Below are 14,236 nucleotides of genomic sequence, written 5' to 3'. Positions count from 1 at the left end.
GGCCAGCCAGCTCTGTGGCAAAGTGGGCCGGCAGCCAGCCCCCAGCCGCCGCAGTGCAGCCCATGCTGGGCTTTCCCAGGCTGTTCCTGGCAGCTCCCTGCATCCCTGGAGCAGAGAGGGAGCAGCTTTGCGCCTGGAAGCCCTTGCTCCTGGGCACAGGGTAGGGACACAGAGGACAACGTGCCCCTACTCTGTTCCTTTCCCCTTTTAAAGGAAATAAATGAAAATCCCATCTGACAAGCCACCAGGTGCTGCCACCCCTCCTGCCTGCACTCCATCCCCACCCCACCCCCATGCACCAGTGCAGGACATAGGGCTTCCATCCCCTGCCTTGCCCCGTGCAGCCAGGACTGGTCCCCACGTGCTGGCCCCCTCACGTGGAGGGGCCACGAGGGACAGTGGCCCCAAACGTGGCCCGTGGCAAGGCGCGTGCTGACGGAGGCTCACGGCGCCAAACCCCCCTGCTCACTGCCGGACAGCGGAAAGATGCTTTCCATGTGAGAGCATCCTCTCGCCCCGAAACTTTCCACTGGCCGGGCCACCTGGCTGAGACGGAGCCCAGCTGGCAGCAGGGACAACAGCCGCAGCGCAGGGTCGTGACCAGTTCCTCCACCACTGCGCTGGGGACTGCCAGGGGACATGGGGCAGCCGGGGCGAGGCAGAGGTGACACATGGCACCACTCCACACCTGCTGCTGAGAGGATGAGAGCCCCACAAATGATGGCCCCAAGAGTTCCGGGGTGGCATGACAGGCTCTGTGCCCTGCAGGGGATGTAGGGGTGGGTTTGCGGTGGTGAGGTGATGCAGAGAGTACTGCAGCCCTGGGGGAAAGGCAGCTCCCAGCTGCCCACACCGCTCCCCGGGGCAGGGCAGGAAGCCCCCGGGTGGGGAGCGCAGCCCACATCACAGCCTGGAGCGCGCTCAGGGCCGGCCCTTCCCACAGCTGGACAAGGATCGCGCTGTTCGAGGTGGCGGATGTAAACAGGGTCCCTCTGCCAGCACATTCCAGCCCTTCCCCAGGCCGTCCTGCCCAGCCCACCCTGGAGGGGAAACCCCTGCCTTGGAGTGGGGCACAGCACGCACGCCCCCTGGGCACCCCCACGTTCACTGCAGCTGGAGGCGATGCTCTCAGCCGGCAGGACAAGCCCTGCATCCCACAGTGCTGCATCCCCCTTTCAGAGGCAAGGCAAAGGAAAATAAATGGTATTTATTAGCAAAATAAAGGACATTCTCATTCACAATACTCAGAGCGGCCGTGGCTGATCCACATGACATGTGCCACCACAGTCCTGGGGACAGCCCTGGGACAGCACGGCATGTCCCCAGCCGGTCCTCAAGCATCCCGCAGCCGTGCCCTGGCCCCTTCCTGTGAGCCCATTCCTGCCAGCTGGGCACAGAGCCCACAGGGCAGCGACAGCACCAGCTCCAACCCCAGGTGTGGGTAGTCCCGGCAGCATTGCCAGCACCATCCCACTGCAGGACATTCACTCCCGGCCTTCCCAGGCATCCTCCCGCTGCTTGTTCTCCAGGCGCTTCCTCTCTGTGGGGAAAAAGGGTAAATCCCAAACCCCCGTATCCTCCAGCCCTAAGGTCTGGGAGGAATGGCATGGCACAGACAGAGAGGTTCCCAGAGCTCACCCCGTGCCTCCTGCAGCTTCCTGCGCTCGGCGTCCCGCTGGGCGGGGGTCTGGCTGCTGCGCACCCCCAAGGCACCAATGACCAGGCGCCGTGCCAGTGCAGCTGACGTTTCGGGGCGCTCCTTGGCTGGCTGCAGGAAGTCTGGGGTGTGCGGAGAGGAGGTGTCAGCATGGGGACCCCAGTGGGAGGCTGGCATGGCACCAGTCGGTGTGCCAGGGTGCCCGTGGTGCCGAGTCTTCCCATTGTGCCCCCACTCACCAGCATACGCCCTTGCCTTGGCTTTGGCGGCCCGCGTGCCCTGGGACAGTGGGCGAGTCTTCACCATCAGGTGCTTGGTGCTGAGGGCATCGCGTGCTGCGGGGAGAGCAGCACAGTACCATGCAGCCAAAGGATGCACGCACAGGGTGCCCTCTGCCCACCCACTGAATACCCCATGGGATGCTCGAGTACCTGTGATGGGGCTGGAGAAGATGCCCAGAGCGTGCGTATCGTCCACCCACTTGATGTCAAAGCCCTTCTTCCTGACAGAGAGACAGAGGGTCAGCACAGCACCGTGGCAATGCACGCAGCACCATGGCACCGCGCATTGCCATGCACTCACTGGTAGCTGCAGAAGATGCGCAGCAGGTCCTCGGTGCGGAAATCCGGGGGGAAGTCATAGATCTCGATGACATGGGGCAGCTCGGCGTCGCTGAGGTCTGGCGCGGCCGGCTCAGCCCCGTAGTAGTTGAAGCGGGGCTCCTGCAGGCTCTGCCGGCGCTCCGGGCCCCCCGAGAGCTGCGGGGACAGGGACGGTGCTGAGCAACCCACATCTGGTGCTGAGGGCCCATAAATCCCAGGTGCTCCCCAAGGGTGTCCTGCGCCAGTGCCGCACACCGGTGCTCCGCTAGATTAATGGCAGTGGGTGCTGGGAGCTATCGACCGGGGCTCACACATTTTCCCATTGCTCTTTTCCTATTACAAGCATCCCAGTGAGACATGGACACGTGCTGGCCAGGTGCAGGGTACCCAAAATCCACCTGAGAGCTGCAAGACCAGGGGGAAGCCACACATCTGCCTGCCCTACAGGATCCCAGTGAGCCTCATGCCACCACCCAGCTCCAGACACCATGATGGAAAAGCCATCGCTCCCCAGCAAGCCGGTTCCACAGGTTCAGCACCCGTGCTGCTAAAAATTGATGCCTTATTTCTAATTTGAATTTGTCTGGCTTCAGTTTCCAGCTGTTGGTTCTCGCTCTGCCTCTCTGCCGGATGGAAGAGCCCTTGGTCCCCGTGACGGCACTGCTCGTGGTAATCAAGTCACTTCCCAACCTGCCCCTCGATAAACCAAGCAGGCTGTGCTCATTGAGCATCTCACATTGGGGCATTTCCTACAGCCCTAAAAGATGACGGCTGTACCTCTTTCCTACCTCTCCAATTTTTCACCCTTCAGTTTAAAATATGGGCATCAGTCTCCCCCTGCCAGCATCACAACCTGGAGGGAACACGCAGCCGCCGGCAGCACTGGTGCCGATGGGATTCCCAAACACGCCGTGCCGCAGGGCAGGGGGCTGCAAGCACATAACTCAGCCTGGTCCCCAGCCTGATCCCCCCAAGTGATCGTAGCTGAGCGCACCACGGCTGGAAGGTTAGAGCTCATAAATCCCAGCCAGCTCAGTCAATAAAAAGCGCTCATTCCAACAATTTTATGGAGAAGATGGATTCATGGGCAGGTGAGGATGGAGGGGAGAGCTGAGTTACGGAGCTGGCGGGGCAGCCCAGCACCACCCGGGACCATCCACCCTCCCAGACAGCAGCACACACTCCGTGGGGTCCAGCACCCCATGTGGCCCTGGGCAGGATGGAGCCCTGAGCGATGCCCCAGGGGGCACGGGGCTGGTGAGGGGAGCCCATGACCTTCACAAATCACCGAGTGTGGCGAGGACTGGAGCACACGCATCACTACCACCAGTGTGGGGACCGATGGCAGTGCCGTCCCTTGCAAGCAGCACCCACCATGGCCGCAAGGAAATCATTCCCATGGTTAATTAACCTCCGCTGATTTCCAGTCTGAATCCGTCTGGCTTCAGCTCACAACCACTGGATCTGGGGATGTTTTTTCTTGCTAGATTAAAGAGCCGTCTGCTTTCAGAAATCTCTTCTCCTCACAGAACGTCATAAATCTCGCTCTCTGCCGGCTCTCCGCAGCACATAAGGATTCGGTTATGACAAAGAACACTACTAATTTCCTTGTCCTTTTTGTTAATTAACAACAGCTTCGTCTCCCTGAGTGGACGCGTCTGCCTCCCAGCAGCTCAGAGGCGTGGGGAAGCCACCAGGAACAGGGGTGGAGGGGTGAAAATGGTCTCCTCTCATTGAGATATGCACCCATCTGGGGAAGCTCCCTGGAAATCCAACCTTTTTCAGAGCACCTGCATGGGGCATCCAACAAGGATGCTCCGGAGCTCCCCACTGAAGCTGCATGGCACAAACCACCTGCAGCACCCCTCAGCCACACGGCAGATGGGGACAGAGGAGCACCAAGGCAGCGTGTGCAGCCCCAAGCAGCTCAGCAGACATGGGAATAACTCAAGAGGGGCACCGAGACCCCAGTTCCTTCTATACACTATCACCAGGCGCCGTCTGCCACTTCACACCCCGCATTCTGTCAACGCTGGACGTTCGTTTTTGACAATATTAGCGCTGTTTGTTACTCCAGCTACATTAACGTCTCTCCGAAAATTACCCGTTTTTATGCCACTGATTTAAAATGCAATAATGGATTTCCAGCCTGGCTGCAAAGAGCCGTGCTTTCCTCGCGAGCGGCGGGGAAGCGGCACAGTTCCCAGCGCTGCGCAGCTCATTGTAGTAAATCCAGCCCCACGCCTACAGGAGGGGATGGTAATGAGCCACAGCTGATTAAGAAGCCGTAGTTTTCAGGAAACTTCACGTTGTTATTTCAATGGGAGCCCATCCGTCTCGGCCCGTTTCTTTATTACCGGCCCTGCTTTCATGAGGGTGCTGTTGCAGTTTACGGTTCTCGAGCACGTTTTACTGATTGCACTTTACATACTGGTAAGGGGAAGAGCTCCCCCAGCCTTGCTGGCACCAAGCGGATCCCAGAAGCATCCTCATGGCACCGCTCATGCCATGCACGGCTGGAGGTAATGGCACACGCATGGGCCACGCACCATGGGGCTTACCTCAGTGGCCATGGGGACACCTACACCCCGCACACCCCATCCCTACATCCCAGCAGGACACACCCCAAGGACAGAGCCATCCCCACGCACATACCTCTTCCAGGAGGCGCGGGTCCAGGCAGTCCCCTTCGTCATTGAACAGTGCATCCCAGCTCTCCTCACCGCCTGGGCTGCTCGGCGTCCCAGCACCAGGCTGAGCTGGCTTTAGGGAGCCGCCATGGGGACCTTCCCCCTCATCCTCTTCCTCCTGGTACTGCCGCTGCCAGCCTTCATCCTCATCTGCTTGTGTCGGTTCCTCAGCACCGGATCCAGGTGAGAGCTGCTCCACGCCGCGGCACAGCAGCTCCAGGGGTTTCAGGGGTTGGGGGCTGCCTGGGGGATCCCCTTCCCCAGGGCCACTTTCTGTCCCCCCAGGACAGCTCATCTCCTCATCAGCCCCCACCTCACTGCTCCCATCAGGCACAGGGACAACCACCCCTTCATCATGTCCAGCACCAGCACTGTCCTGCTCCTTGCTGGGTGGCAGCTGCTCCATGCGCTCTGGCAGGAGCTGGGATGTGCTGCCCATGTCCCAGTCTGGGAATGCTGTTGAGTCCCCTGTCCTGGCTTCACAGGCAGCTCCTCCTGGAGTAGCCATGGTGCTGCCTTTCTGCCTCTCTTCCTCAGTGCCAGGGGAGCAGCCCTCGTTCTGCCCTGCTAGGACAGACCTGTCACACTTCCTCTCTTCCTCGTGGCTTTTCACACTCTCCCAGCTGAGCTGCGGTATGCTGCCCACATTCCCCTCTCCTGCCTGCTGCAAGGCATCCTGTTCTGTGCACCCCGAGCACTCCGTAGCTGCACCCGGGGAGCTGTGCCCCAGAAGCTCCGGCACATTGCCCAGCTCTGTCCGACGCACCATGCTCAGCTCAGCTGCCATTACACCATCGGGATCTTCACCTTGCTCAGGGGCAGCCGCAGGATGGGCACCCAGAGGGTCCAGCACCGTCCTCACCCTATGGCTGCGCTCCCCAAGCCCTGCATCCCGGGATGCTTTTCCCGGGGGCTGTGCAGCAGCTGGCTCCGGGCTCGGCTCCCGCACATCGAGCGATGCTCCCGCTGCCCGTCTGTCCCCAGCAGAGGCTTCCTGCAGCTCCTTGATCCCTGCTTTGCTCTCCCTGCCAGCCACTCTGCCCACGTGCGTCCTGGCCCCGGGGCTTCGCCTCTGCCCCTCAGAGCCACCCTTGGGGATGTCCGGCACCGGGCGCTGCTTCTCAGGCTCCCGGTGGCTGGTGGCTGCCGCTTGTGCCGCTCTCTCCCGCCTCGCTTTGGGCACATAGAGGGCCATGTCGGGCTTCCTGCGGCGTGCCCGGCCGCCCTCCGCCTCCATTGTGCCACCACCACCTGCAAGGGAGAGAAGTGTCACCGCCACTGTGCCCACACTGCGATGGTGCCAGTGCGATACGCATCGGGACAGGGACGTCCTGGCAACGGGCTGTGGCTGTGCCAGGCTGCCCCATCCCCGTGGAGATTTATTTTTCATCATCTTTGGCACAACCAGGCACGCCAGTACCTGCCAGGCCCCGTGACCCTATAAATATGCATCAAGCAGCGTTTATGGAGACGGATGGTGTGGGGGTCTGCGCTGTGGCTGAGGGGAAGGCAGAATGGGGCCGGGCTGGGGCCCCGTGATTAATCACTGCCCACTCTGTTTAGGGGTATTCATCACGGGCCGCTGTCAGGTAAATCACTGGAAAAACACCTCTTCAGTAATTAATGTGAAGTGACGGATGGACAGCCCCTGGGCCCATTAATCTGGAACATCAGAGCCTACCGAGATTATGAATGTCAGGATGCATAAACTGCCGGCGGATCAATAGGGCCAGGAATCCATCCAAGGCTCTCATTTCCGCGGCACCTCCGGTACATTAGGCTGCAATCCCCTCCCTGCCAACCACACCGAGCACAGCCTCGGGGACAGGCGGCGGAGCCTCGTGGGCTGCAGTGCCCGACACTGAGCCAGACCCACCGATCTGGGACTGCCGGTGCAACCCACCTCACCCGAACAGACAGGTGGATAGAGGTGTCAGAGTGCAGCCCATCACCGAGGGGTCATGGAGATCCCCCACAGGAGTGTGGACCTCCAGCACTGGGATGCCGCCAGCTGGGATGCTCTGCGCACATCCCGAGTCACCTCCAAGGCACGCGGGATTTATGGGCTCCTCCAAAGTTTGCCATTCACCTTGCCTCACCCTCCAAAGCAGATGGTGCTGCATCAGCCAGACGGTGCAGGGAGCACCCTCTGCATGCACAGCGATGCCAGCGCACAGCTTTTTCCCTGGGCACAGTGTGCAGGCTGTGGGTCTCACTCACCCTGCACAGGGCAGGGCATCCCTGCTGCTCCCAAACTTTGCGAGCTCACCCTGCAGCATAGCTCCAGCGCAAGGCCGGGAGGTCCCAGTGCAAGCACACGGCATGGCGCAGCGTGCCAGTTCCTGGAAAAGTTGAAGTGCCACCCAGCGCCCTCCCAGCAGGCTGCCTCATTTCCTGGCAGGGCGCTGTATTTTTAGCCTTCGAGGTTTCTAATTCCACTCGATCCATCCTGCCATCAATAGAGCACGTAACCCTACAGCCCTGACGGCAAGAAGGGGACGGCAACACCTTGGCCACCGCGGCACGGGATTGCCCATATGGGACCACGCATTGGCAATGTCACTCTTTATAGCCTGCTGCAGGCTGGGCGAAAAAAAAATACTGCTACCCTAATAAACGCAGCCACGAGGAGATTCTAAACGGCCCTAATTCGGATGCTGCCACACAGTGCTGACACCCAGAGAGGGGACGGCGGGCGGCTGTTCCCACTGCCACCTCCCTGCCCCACTCTAGGGAGCAACACACTCAGTAGTGGGGACAGCACGCACGGGGACGCACCGCAGAGCGGTGACATCGGTGTGCTGGCAGACATGCGGAGAAAAGGGAGATTTCAATCGCTCTTCGCGCTTCTGATGCTCCAAGGAGATACCCGGAGCGCCGCAGACAGGAGGTGATTTATGGGGCGATAGCGTCCCTCGACAGCTGCAGGGAGGAAAGGGACGGCACAGCAGCAAATGGAGCTATAGGCAGAGGGGAATGCAAAGGGCTTCACAAATACAGCAGGGCAGGTTCAGTACAAAAGGGAGGAGGGCTATTAATAAATAGGGAGGGAGAGAAAATTAATGACGGATCAAAAATAAAGGGCAACATTACTGTTTTTAACCAGAAAAAAAAATGCAGATGAGGCAGAGGCCTCACCAAAACAGCTGCAGGGAAGCAAAAACAGCCACGGCACAGAGCAGGCACCTGGGCACACTGCTGAGCCCAGCTCACAGAGCTGGGTCGGAGCAGCGGTAGAGCAGTGGGCCCTGATTTCTGTGCAGAAAGGAATGGGAAGGCTGCAGTCGGGCACCCTGAGGCTGCTTTGGTGCCCAAACAGTGGGTGCAGGGGGACGTGGGTTTTCCAGCAGGGTTATTTCGGTGGAATTACCGGGCAGAGCTTTAGGATAAGGCAGGCAAGATACAATTTACGCGAACATCGGGGTATCGTTTTACAGCAGCTCACAAACTTTCATTGGAGCGGTGAATTGTAATTAAATTTGCGGACGATAGCGAGCCGAGCAGGGAAATCACTCAAAGGATCCGAGAAACACGGGCAGGGAACGCGGTGAGACGCAGCACGGGAAAACGAAGCGAATGTGGCTGGGGGAAACTGGGCCGAGAAGCGAGGAAAGGGAGGTGCAGAGCCGCGCAGAGCGCGCGCGTACCCGGCGCCGTGCCCCAGGCGAAGAACACGGCACAGCGGGGGCGGGGCGGGGCGCGCAGCCCAGACCGCTCTGCCCCTTCCCGGTCGCGCAGCGAAGCACCGCCGGCCCCCCCTGGTTCCCGCGCTCTGGCTCGGTCCCGCCTGCCGGGGTCGGGGCCGGCGTGCGGGGGCCGCCCCCCCCCGCGCCGCTCACCGGGCTCCTCTCGCTCCTCCCGCCGCTCCCTCTTCGCTCTCCTCCCGCTGTCTCCTCCGTCCGCCCGCCCATGGCCGCTCCGCGCTGCAGCCGCCGCTTCCTCAGATCCCCCCCTTCGGCCCGAACCCCCCGAGGAAGAGCCGGGCCCGCTCCCTCCGGCCCCGCTCCGCTCTCCCCGGGAACGGCTCCGCTTTCCCCGCCTCTCCCCGGCGCGGTGCCGGTGTTTGCGGTGCTCCCGGGGCCGCCCCGCGCTCCCCGAGGTTTCCTCCGAGGCCTCGGTCCCCCCGCGCTCCCCGCGGTGCTTCTTCGAGGAACCCATGGCGGCACCCGCACCGCTTCCGGTCCCGCTCGACTTCCGGTTCCGCTGGGAAGAACTTCCGGCGCGTTACCGAGGCAACGGCGGAACTTCCGGTGAGTTACCACGGGAATAGCGGAACTTCCGGTGCGTTACTAGGGGGAACGGCGTCGCTCCGCCCCCCGCCTTGAGAAATCGCGGTGGTGATTGGCTGAGAGAAAGGCGCGCTCCGGAAGTGGGCGGGGCTGCGAGGGGGTATATAAGGGAAGCGCCTTAATGTTACTTTCTGGGGTCCCAGTGTCACCTACGGGATCTCAGTGTCACCTATGGGTCCCAGTGTCACCTATGGGNGGAAGGGAGCCGTGGGCGCGGGGATGGCGGCGGCGGGGTGAGGGCGGCAGCCGTCGTCCCCCGGCAGCACAGCATCCCCGCGGGCGCCGTCGCCCGTGCTGGGCTCCGACGCATCCGCGGAGAGGAGAAACCCCGCGTGCTGGGGACACGGTGCCACGAGCTGTGCCAGAAGCGTGGTGACAAAGGCACCGTGCCCAAGAGCCTGTGGGGATGATGGGCGCAGGGCTCCCGCTTCCTGCAGCGTTGACCCCGCAGAGGCTGCCATTGATTTCCCATTACCTCTTATTGTCACGTACGAAGCCGGAGCAGCACTGCTGGCTGCTCGGCGCTGGGGGATCGCCCAGGCTCCGTCACCCCCTGGGCCACATCCTGCAGACAGAGGGCTGCGGGGTGGTCAGCGCGCTCGATGCCCAGACAAACGGACGGGGGAAGGTGTCTGTGCTGGGCAGTTTCGCTCCGCATCCTTCCTGGGGTTTGGCGAGGAGCTGGCTGCCTGCGCGAGCCGATAATGAACGTGGCCTCGGTGCTTGCACGCACTCATCGGCAGCGCGGGCGGAGGGGAGCACACCTGGGACCCGCATGTCTTCTGGCTCCTAATGAAGCGCTGCTGTTGCTGAGCACTCCCAAGATGGGGCCTGCAGGAGAGATGAGTTCCTCCACAGGCACGGCAAGGAGCGGTAGGCACAGTCCAGGGGACATGGACATTCCTAGCAGCCTGCCATATGTGCCAGCACCAAACCCTGGTTCTGCCATGCTGGGAGGTGGACCCAAGTGACGATGCATTCTTCCTTTGATTCCTCTTCATTTGGACTGGAGCCTGGGAAGGTGGCTGTTCTTCATTGCCACAGTCCTGTGGGACATGGCTCGGGTGTCTAGGGTCTGCCCTACCATCCATGTGTATAAGGGACAAGGATGGCTCTCACTATGCAGAGCCACCCAGCACCCTCCAAGGAGCAGCCCCACTGTGCCCCAGAGCGGAGTGTGGCCCCTCCTGCGTGTAATCGATGGCGGCAGATCCTGATCGCTTTCATTATTATTATTTTCTTATGCATGTGCGCACAGGAGATTTATCGCCAGCTACGGAGGCAAAATCAATTATTCATGTTATAAATTAGAAAATGATTTATGTTTGTGGGAGGCCAAGCAGCGTGGAGCCCCTGGCCGCATGGGAGCTGTGTTTGTCTGGGAACGGCACCGGGCACCCCCTGCCAGAACTTCCCTGGCCTCTCCATCACCACCTCGCCCTGGGGTACCCCCATGCATCACAGCACCCCACAGCACCCAGTCCCGGCCACTGTGCCAAACCCCAAAACCTCACATGGGCCCCTTTCCCTGCATGGGGTTCACAGCCATTGTTGACTTTGGGGTCTGGGATTGCGTGGCTCTGCAGGGATGCTCAGCTTGGCTGGATGCCTGTGCTCCCCCACGGCGAATCAGCAGTGGGGCAGGGGGCTGGAGGGAGCACCCAGCCTCCCACACCCTGCCAGCCCATGCGCCCACGTCTGCAGCCCAGGGGAGGCTGGGGACAGCGGCAGCCCTGTTGCCCCAGTTGGTGTGGCAGGATGGTGCTCCACAGGCAGTTTCTATGGCAGCAGCAGTGCAGTCTGAGCACCCGGAGGTGTGGGCTGCAGGAGGGTCCCCTTGCTTCCCCCACTGGAGACATCCTCACACCTCCCCTCCTGGCAGCTGAGTCTGTGTCTCCCGCAAGGGACACTGTGGTGTCACGTGCAGGCACTGGGACCCCCTGCACCACCAACATCCTCCCCAGGAAAGGAGATGGATAAGAGCAATGGGGCTGCACAAAGGCCTGAGCCCAGCTGTCCCAGCATGGCCATGGCCTCCTTCTCCTGGGTTAGTGTGGTCTTGAGGCTCCTGGGAAATTTGTAGGCATGGAAAGCGCTGGTGGGAGCTGCGTTGTGGTTGCAGACCCCCACCCTGCATCCTCAGCCCCCCTGCCCAGCACATGCTCTGCGCTGATAGCAGGGCCGCTCTTGTTTCCAGAGAGCGTCAATCTAAAGCTGCCATGCCTGCTCCTCCCTGGGGATGGCACGGCAGGCCGGGATGCTGCCTGCCTCTCCTTGTCTTTCCATCTGCAGCTGCGTCACCGGGGGCCGCGGGGAGCCACGGGCTGAAAGGAGCAGTGCAGAGAGAAAAGAGTGGCTGGTGGCCCCAGATCTGGCTCTGATCGGAGGCAAGCTGTGTGCCCAGCTCCTGCTGGGCTGAGCCCCAGGGAGGAGAGGCAGCACGGGGCTCTGCTCTTTCTCTCTCTGGAGCCGAACACCCTACGATGCTCCGAGACTCAGCAGTCCATCCTGTGACCTTCTTTGTGTTCCTGGGGAACCCAACCCCTATGAGCATGTCTTTCTCTCTGCAGAGTAAGTGCTTACAGAGGGCTTTGGTTGAGAAAAGCTGCAGGAGCTGCCATGGGGACAATGGGCAAGGAGGACATCGCACCCAACATTCCCTGTGCCCAACCCGGGAGGTCAGCCATGGGGAGAGCACTGCGGAGAGCTCAGGGCTGGGGTAGGTTGGATTTGCTTTGTGCTGCTGCACCAAACACCTGGGGACTCAGCGGCTCGTGACAGCGCTGTATAATGTGAGGAAGCAGCCCGCGGTGTGGGCAGGCGCCGGTGCTGCCGGCGGCTGTGGGCAGGGAGACGATGGGGCCCAGTGGTGCCCCTGGGAGCGGAGCTGGCTGTGGGCAGTGGGTTCTCCTGCTGCCTCTGTTTTCCTGCACACAGAAAATGAGCAGGCAGGGAAAGCAGCACTGTGCTGCAGGAATCAATACAGCCTGGGTGCTCCTCCCCGCGCTCCCCTGGGAGCCTGCCCCTAAGCATCTCCCTGAGCAATCACTGCTGTCTCCCTCTCGATGCTGTCTTGCTTTCCAGTGCGTGCAGCAGGACCGTGCCTGATGCTGCAAGCCATGCAACAGCACGGGGCAGGGGGTGACAGCCCCAGGGCTGGGGAGCTTGCTGCTTGGGCAGTCTGGCCCTAGGGATCCTTTGGATGTGGAAAGAGATATCCTGGGGGATCCCTGTGCCCCTCTCCAGGGACCCCATTGCCTGGCCAAGAGGAGCTGATGTGCCCGAGCTCCATCGCAGCACCCAGCAGGTCCAGAGGGACACGACACAGCGTGACCCTACATCTTGCCCATGGGGATCCCAATCCTACAGGGGATCCCAGGAGAGACAAGCCCAGCTCATCCATAGGGCAGTGTCTCACGGAGGGCAGGGGGCTTTCTGCTGTCACTGCCCTGCCCCACAGGTAGCAAGGGACAGCAGGGACGGGCAACGCGAGGCAGGAGACAACAGCGGGTGGATCCGGTTACAGGCAGCATGGGGCAGAGAGATCGGCAAAGAACAGCAATGCAGCAAAAAGGGCTTTTAGTGATAATTAATAATTAACATTTCTAATGATGTCCCGGCGACAGGAAGAGTCCAAGCGGGGACCTGGGGGCACTGTATGGTGACAGGAGCAGCTGGGGGCCGAGAGGGGACCTGGCTGTGCAGAGCAAGGGGTCAGGTGCTGGGCACTGCCTTCAAGCCCTACTGCTGCCATGGGCATGTGTCAATCCTACAATAAGAGGGACTGGAAAACAGGGTACAATGCAGCTTCAGGTTGACCTGGCCTCTGTGGTAACACCACCAGGTCTACCAGGCTGGTGGCGGGAAGAAAGGACTGAGCATTCACCTATGTCCTTGCCTGGGCCCCCAAGACTTGGCCATGCTGAGGACAGGAGCAGAGGTGGCGTGAGAGGAGCAGAGCCCAGGGGACCCAGTAGGATGGCAGCGGCTCGTGCACAGCACAGTGCAGCGCAGGCTGTGAGGGAATGGAGAGCTCACTATAAATACATCTGCAGGGTAAACGCCAGGGAGAAGAGCTATTTCAGCTAAAAGACAACATTAGCACAGGAATGACTGGGGATAAATTAACCATGAATACATTTAGGGTGGAAATTAGACCCTCAGAGCAAGGAGGTCCCAGCACAGCCTCTCCAGAGAAGGAAGTGGTGCCAGGAGCCAGGGTCAGCTCCATGGCCAAGGGATCCCACACATCATGTGCCCTCTTCTATTGTCAAAAAGGAGTAAGGTGCATGCCCAGCTGCTTCCCTGGCCATGCTGGCTGTGACCAGGCAGAGCAGGTGTGTGCAGTGAGGAGGAGTATGCAGGGCACTGTGCATGGTATATGCATGCGCGCTCTGTGCATGCCTGAGTGTGCAATGTGCAGGCTGTGTGTGAGCACAGGTGGGTGTGCATAGGCTGCGTGCATGTTTGGGCAGTGTGCTGGGTGCTCACACATGGTGTGTGTGCTGTGTGCAGAGTGTGCAGGCAGGGATGCTGCATGCAGGTTATACTTCATGCATGCATGTGGACGTGTGTTTGCAGCATGTGTGTGCTGTGCACCCATTGTGCACCCACTGGGCTGTGTGCAGGTGTCTCGGCCTTCACGTTGCTCTAGAAAGAGCATCGACAGTGCCTGTAAAGTGTCTTGGAGGACAGTGCTGGGAGTCAGCAATGCTGTGCTCACCTGCACCCAGTCTGTGCAGCAGCAGCTGTGATGTGCTGGAAGGGAGGCATGGGGGGTCCCTGATCCAGCTGCACCTGGGCTAGTTCCCATCCCAGTGGTGACGAGCCACAGGCAGAGGGGTGCAGAGTGCTAGGACTGCTGGCTGCAGGGGATCCCAGGAGGCAACCACTCTGTGCAGAGCCGGGACAGCGCTGCCCTGGAGATGTAGGCACTGATGCAGTGCTCACACTGCGTGCTCGCACTGCCTGCAGCCCTCCGTGGAGCGCTCCGGCTCC

General features: G+C 61.0%; 1 protein-coding gene across 4 annotated transcripts; it reads right to left on the bottom strand.

The window, feature by feature from the left end:
- On the bottom strand, positions 1,189-8,763 carry R3HCC1L (R3H domain and coiled-coil containing 1 like). 4 transcript variants are annotated; one of them, XM_021399872.1, is made up of 7 exons: positions 8,597-8,763; positions 4,915-6,200; positions 2,240-2,415; positions 2,089-2,159; positions 1,897-1,992; positions 1,639-1,779; positions 1,189-1,540 (listed from the first exon to the last, which is right to left on the bottom strand). In XM_021399872.1, exons 2-7 carry the CDS (start codon positions 6,184-6,186, stop codon positions 1,485-1,487), a joined length of 1,812 nt encoding a protein of 603 aa, XP_021255547.1. In that variant the 5' UTR covers positions 6,187-6,200; positions 8,597-8,763; the 3' UTR covers positions 1,189-1,484. The 4 variants fall into 4 exon arrangements, 3 of the variants coding, with proteins under 3 accessions (XP_021255547.1, XP_021255546.1, XP_021255545.1); XM_021399871.1 differs by having other exon boundaries at positions 7,728-8,762; XM_021399870.1 differs by having other exon boundaries at positions 4,915-8,762.

Source organism: Numida meleagris, chromosome 5 (assembly GCF_002078875.1).
Source record: "Numida meleagris isolate 19003 breed g44 Domestic line chromosome 5, NumMel1.0, whole genome shotgun sequence".
In the NCBI taxonomy this organism is placed as follows: domain Eukaryota; kingdom Metazoa; phylum Chordata; class Aves; order Galliformes; family Numididae; genus Numida; species Numida meleagris.
This window is presented reverse-complemented; position numbering and strand designations above follow the sequence as displayed.

Bases quoted from the DNA above. Each gene is read 5' to 3' on its own strand.
- R3HCC1L (XM_021399870.1), bottom strand. From the start codon at position 6,342: ATGATGAAAAATAAATCTCCACGGGGATGGGGCAGCCTGGCACAGCCA. The intron at 1,993-2,088 runs GTACTCGAGCAT...CTCTCCCCGCAG, and splicing joins CTTCTCCAGCCCCATCACAG to CACGCGATGCCCTCAGCACC. The intron at 1,541-1,638 runs GTGAGCTCTGGG...TTTTCCCCACAG, and splicing joins GAAGCTGCAGGAGGCACGGG to AGAGGAAGCGCCTGGAGAAC.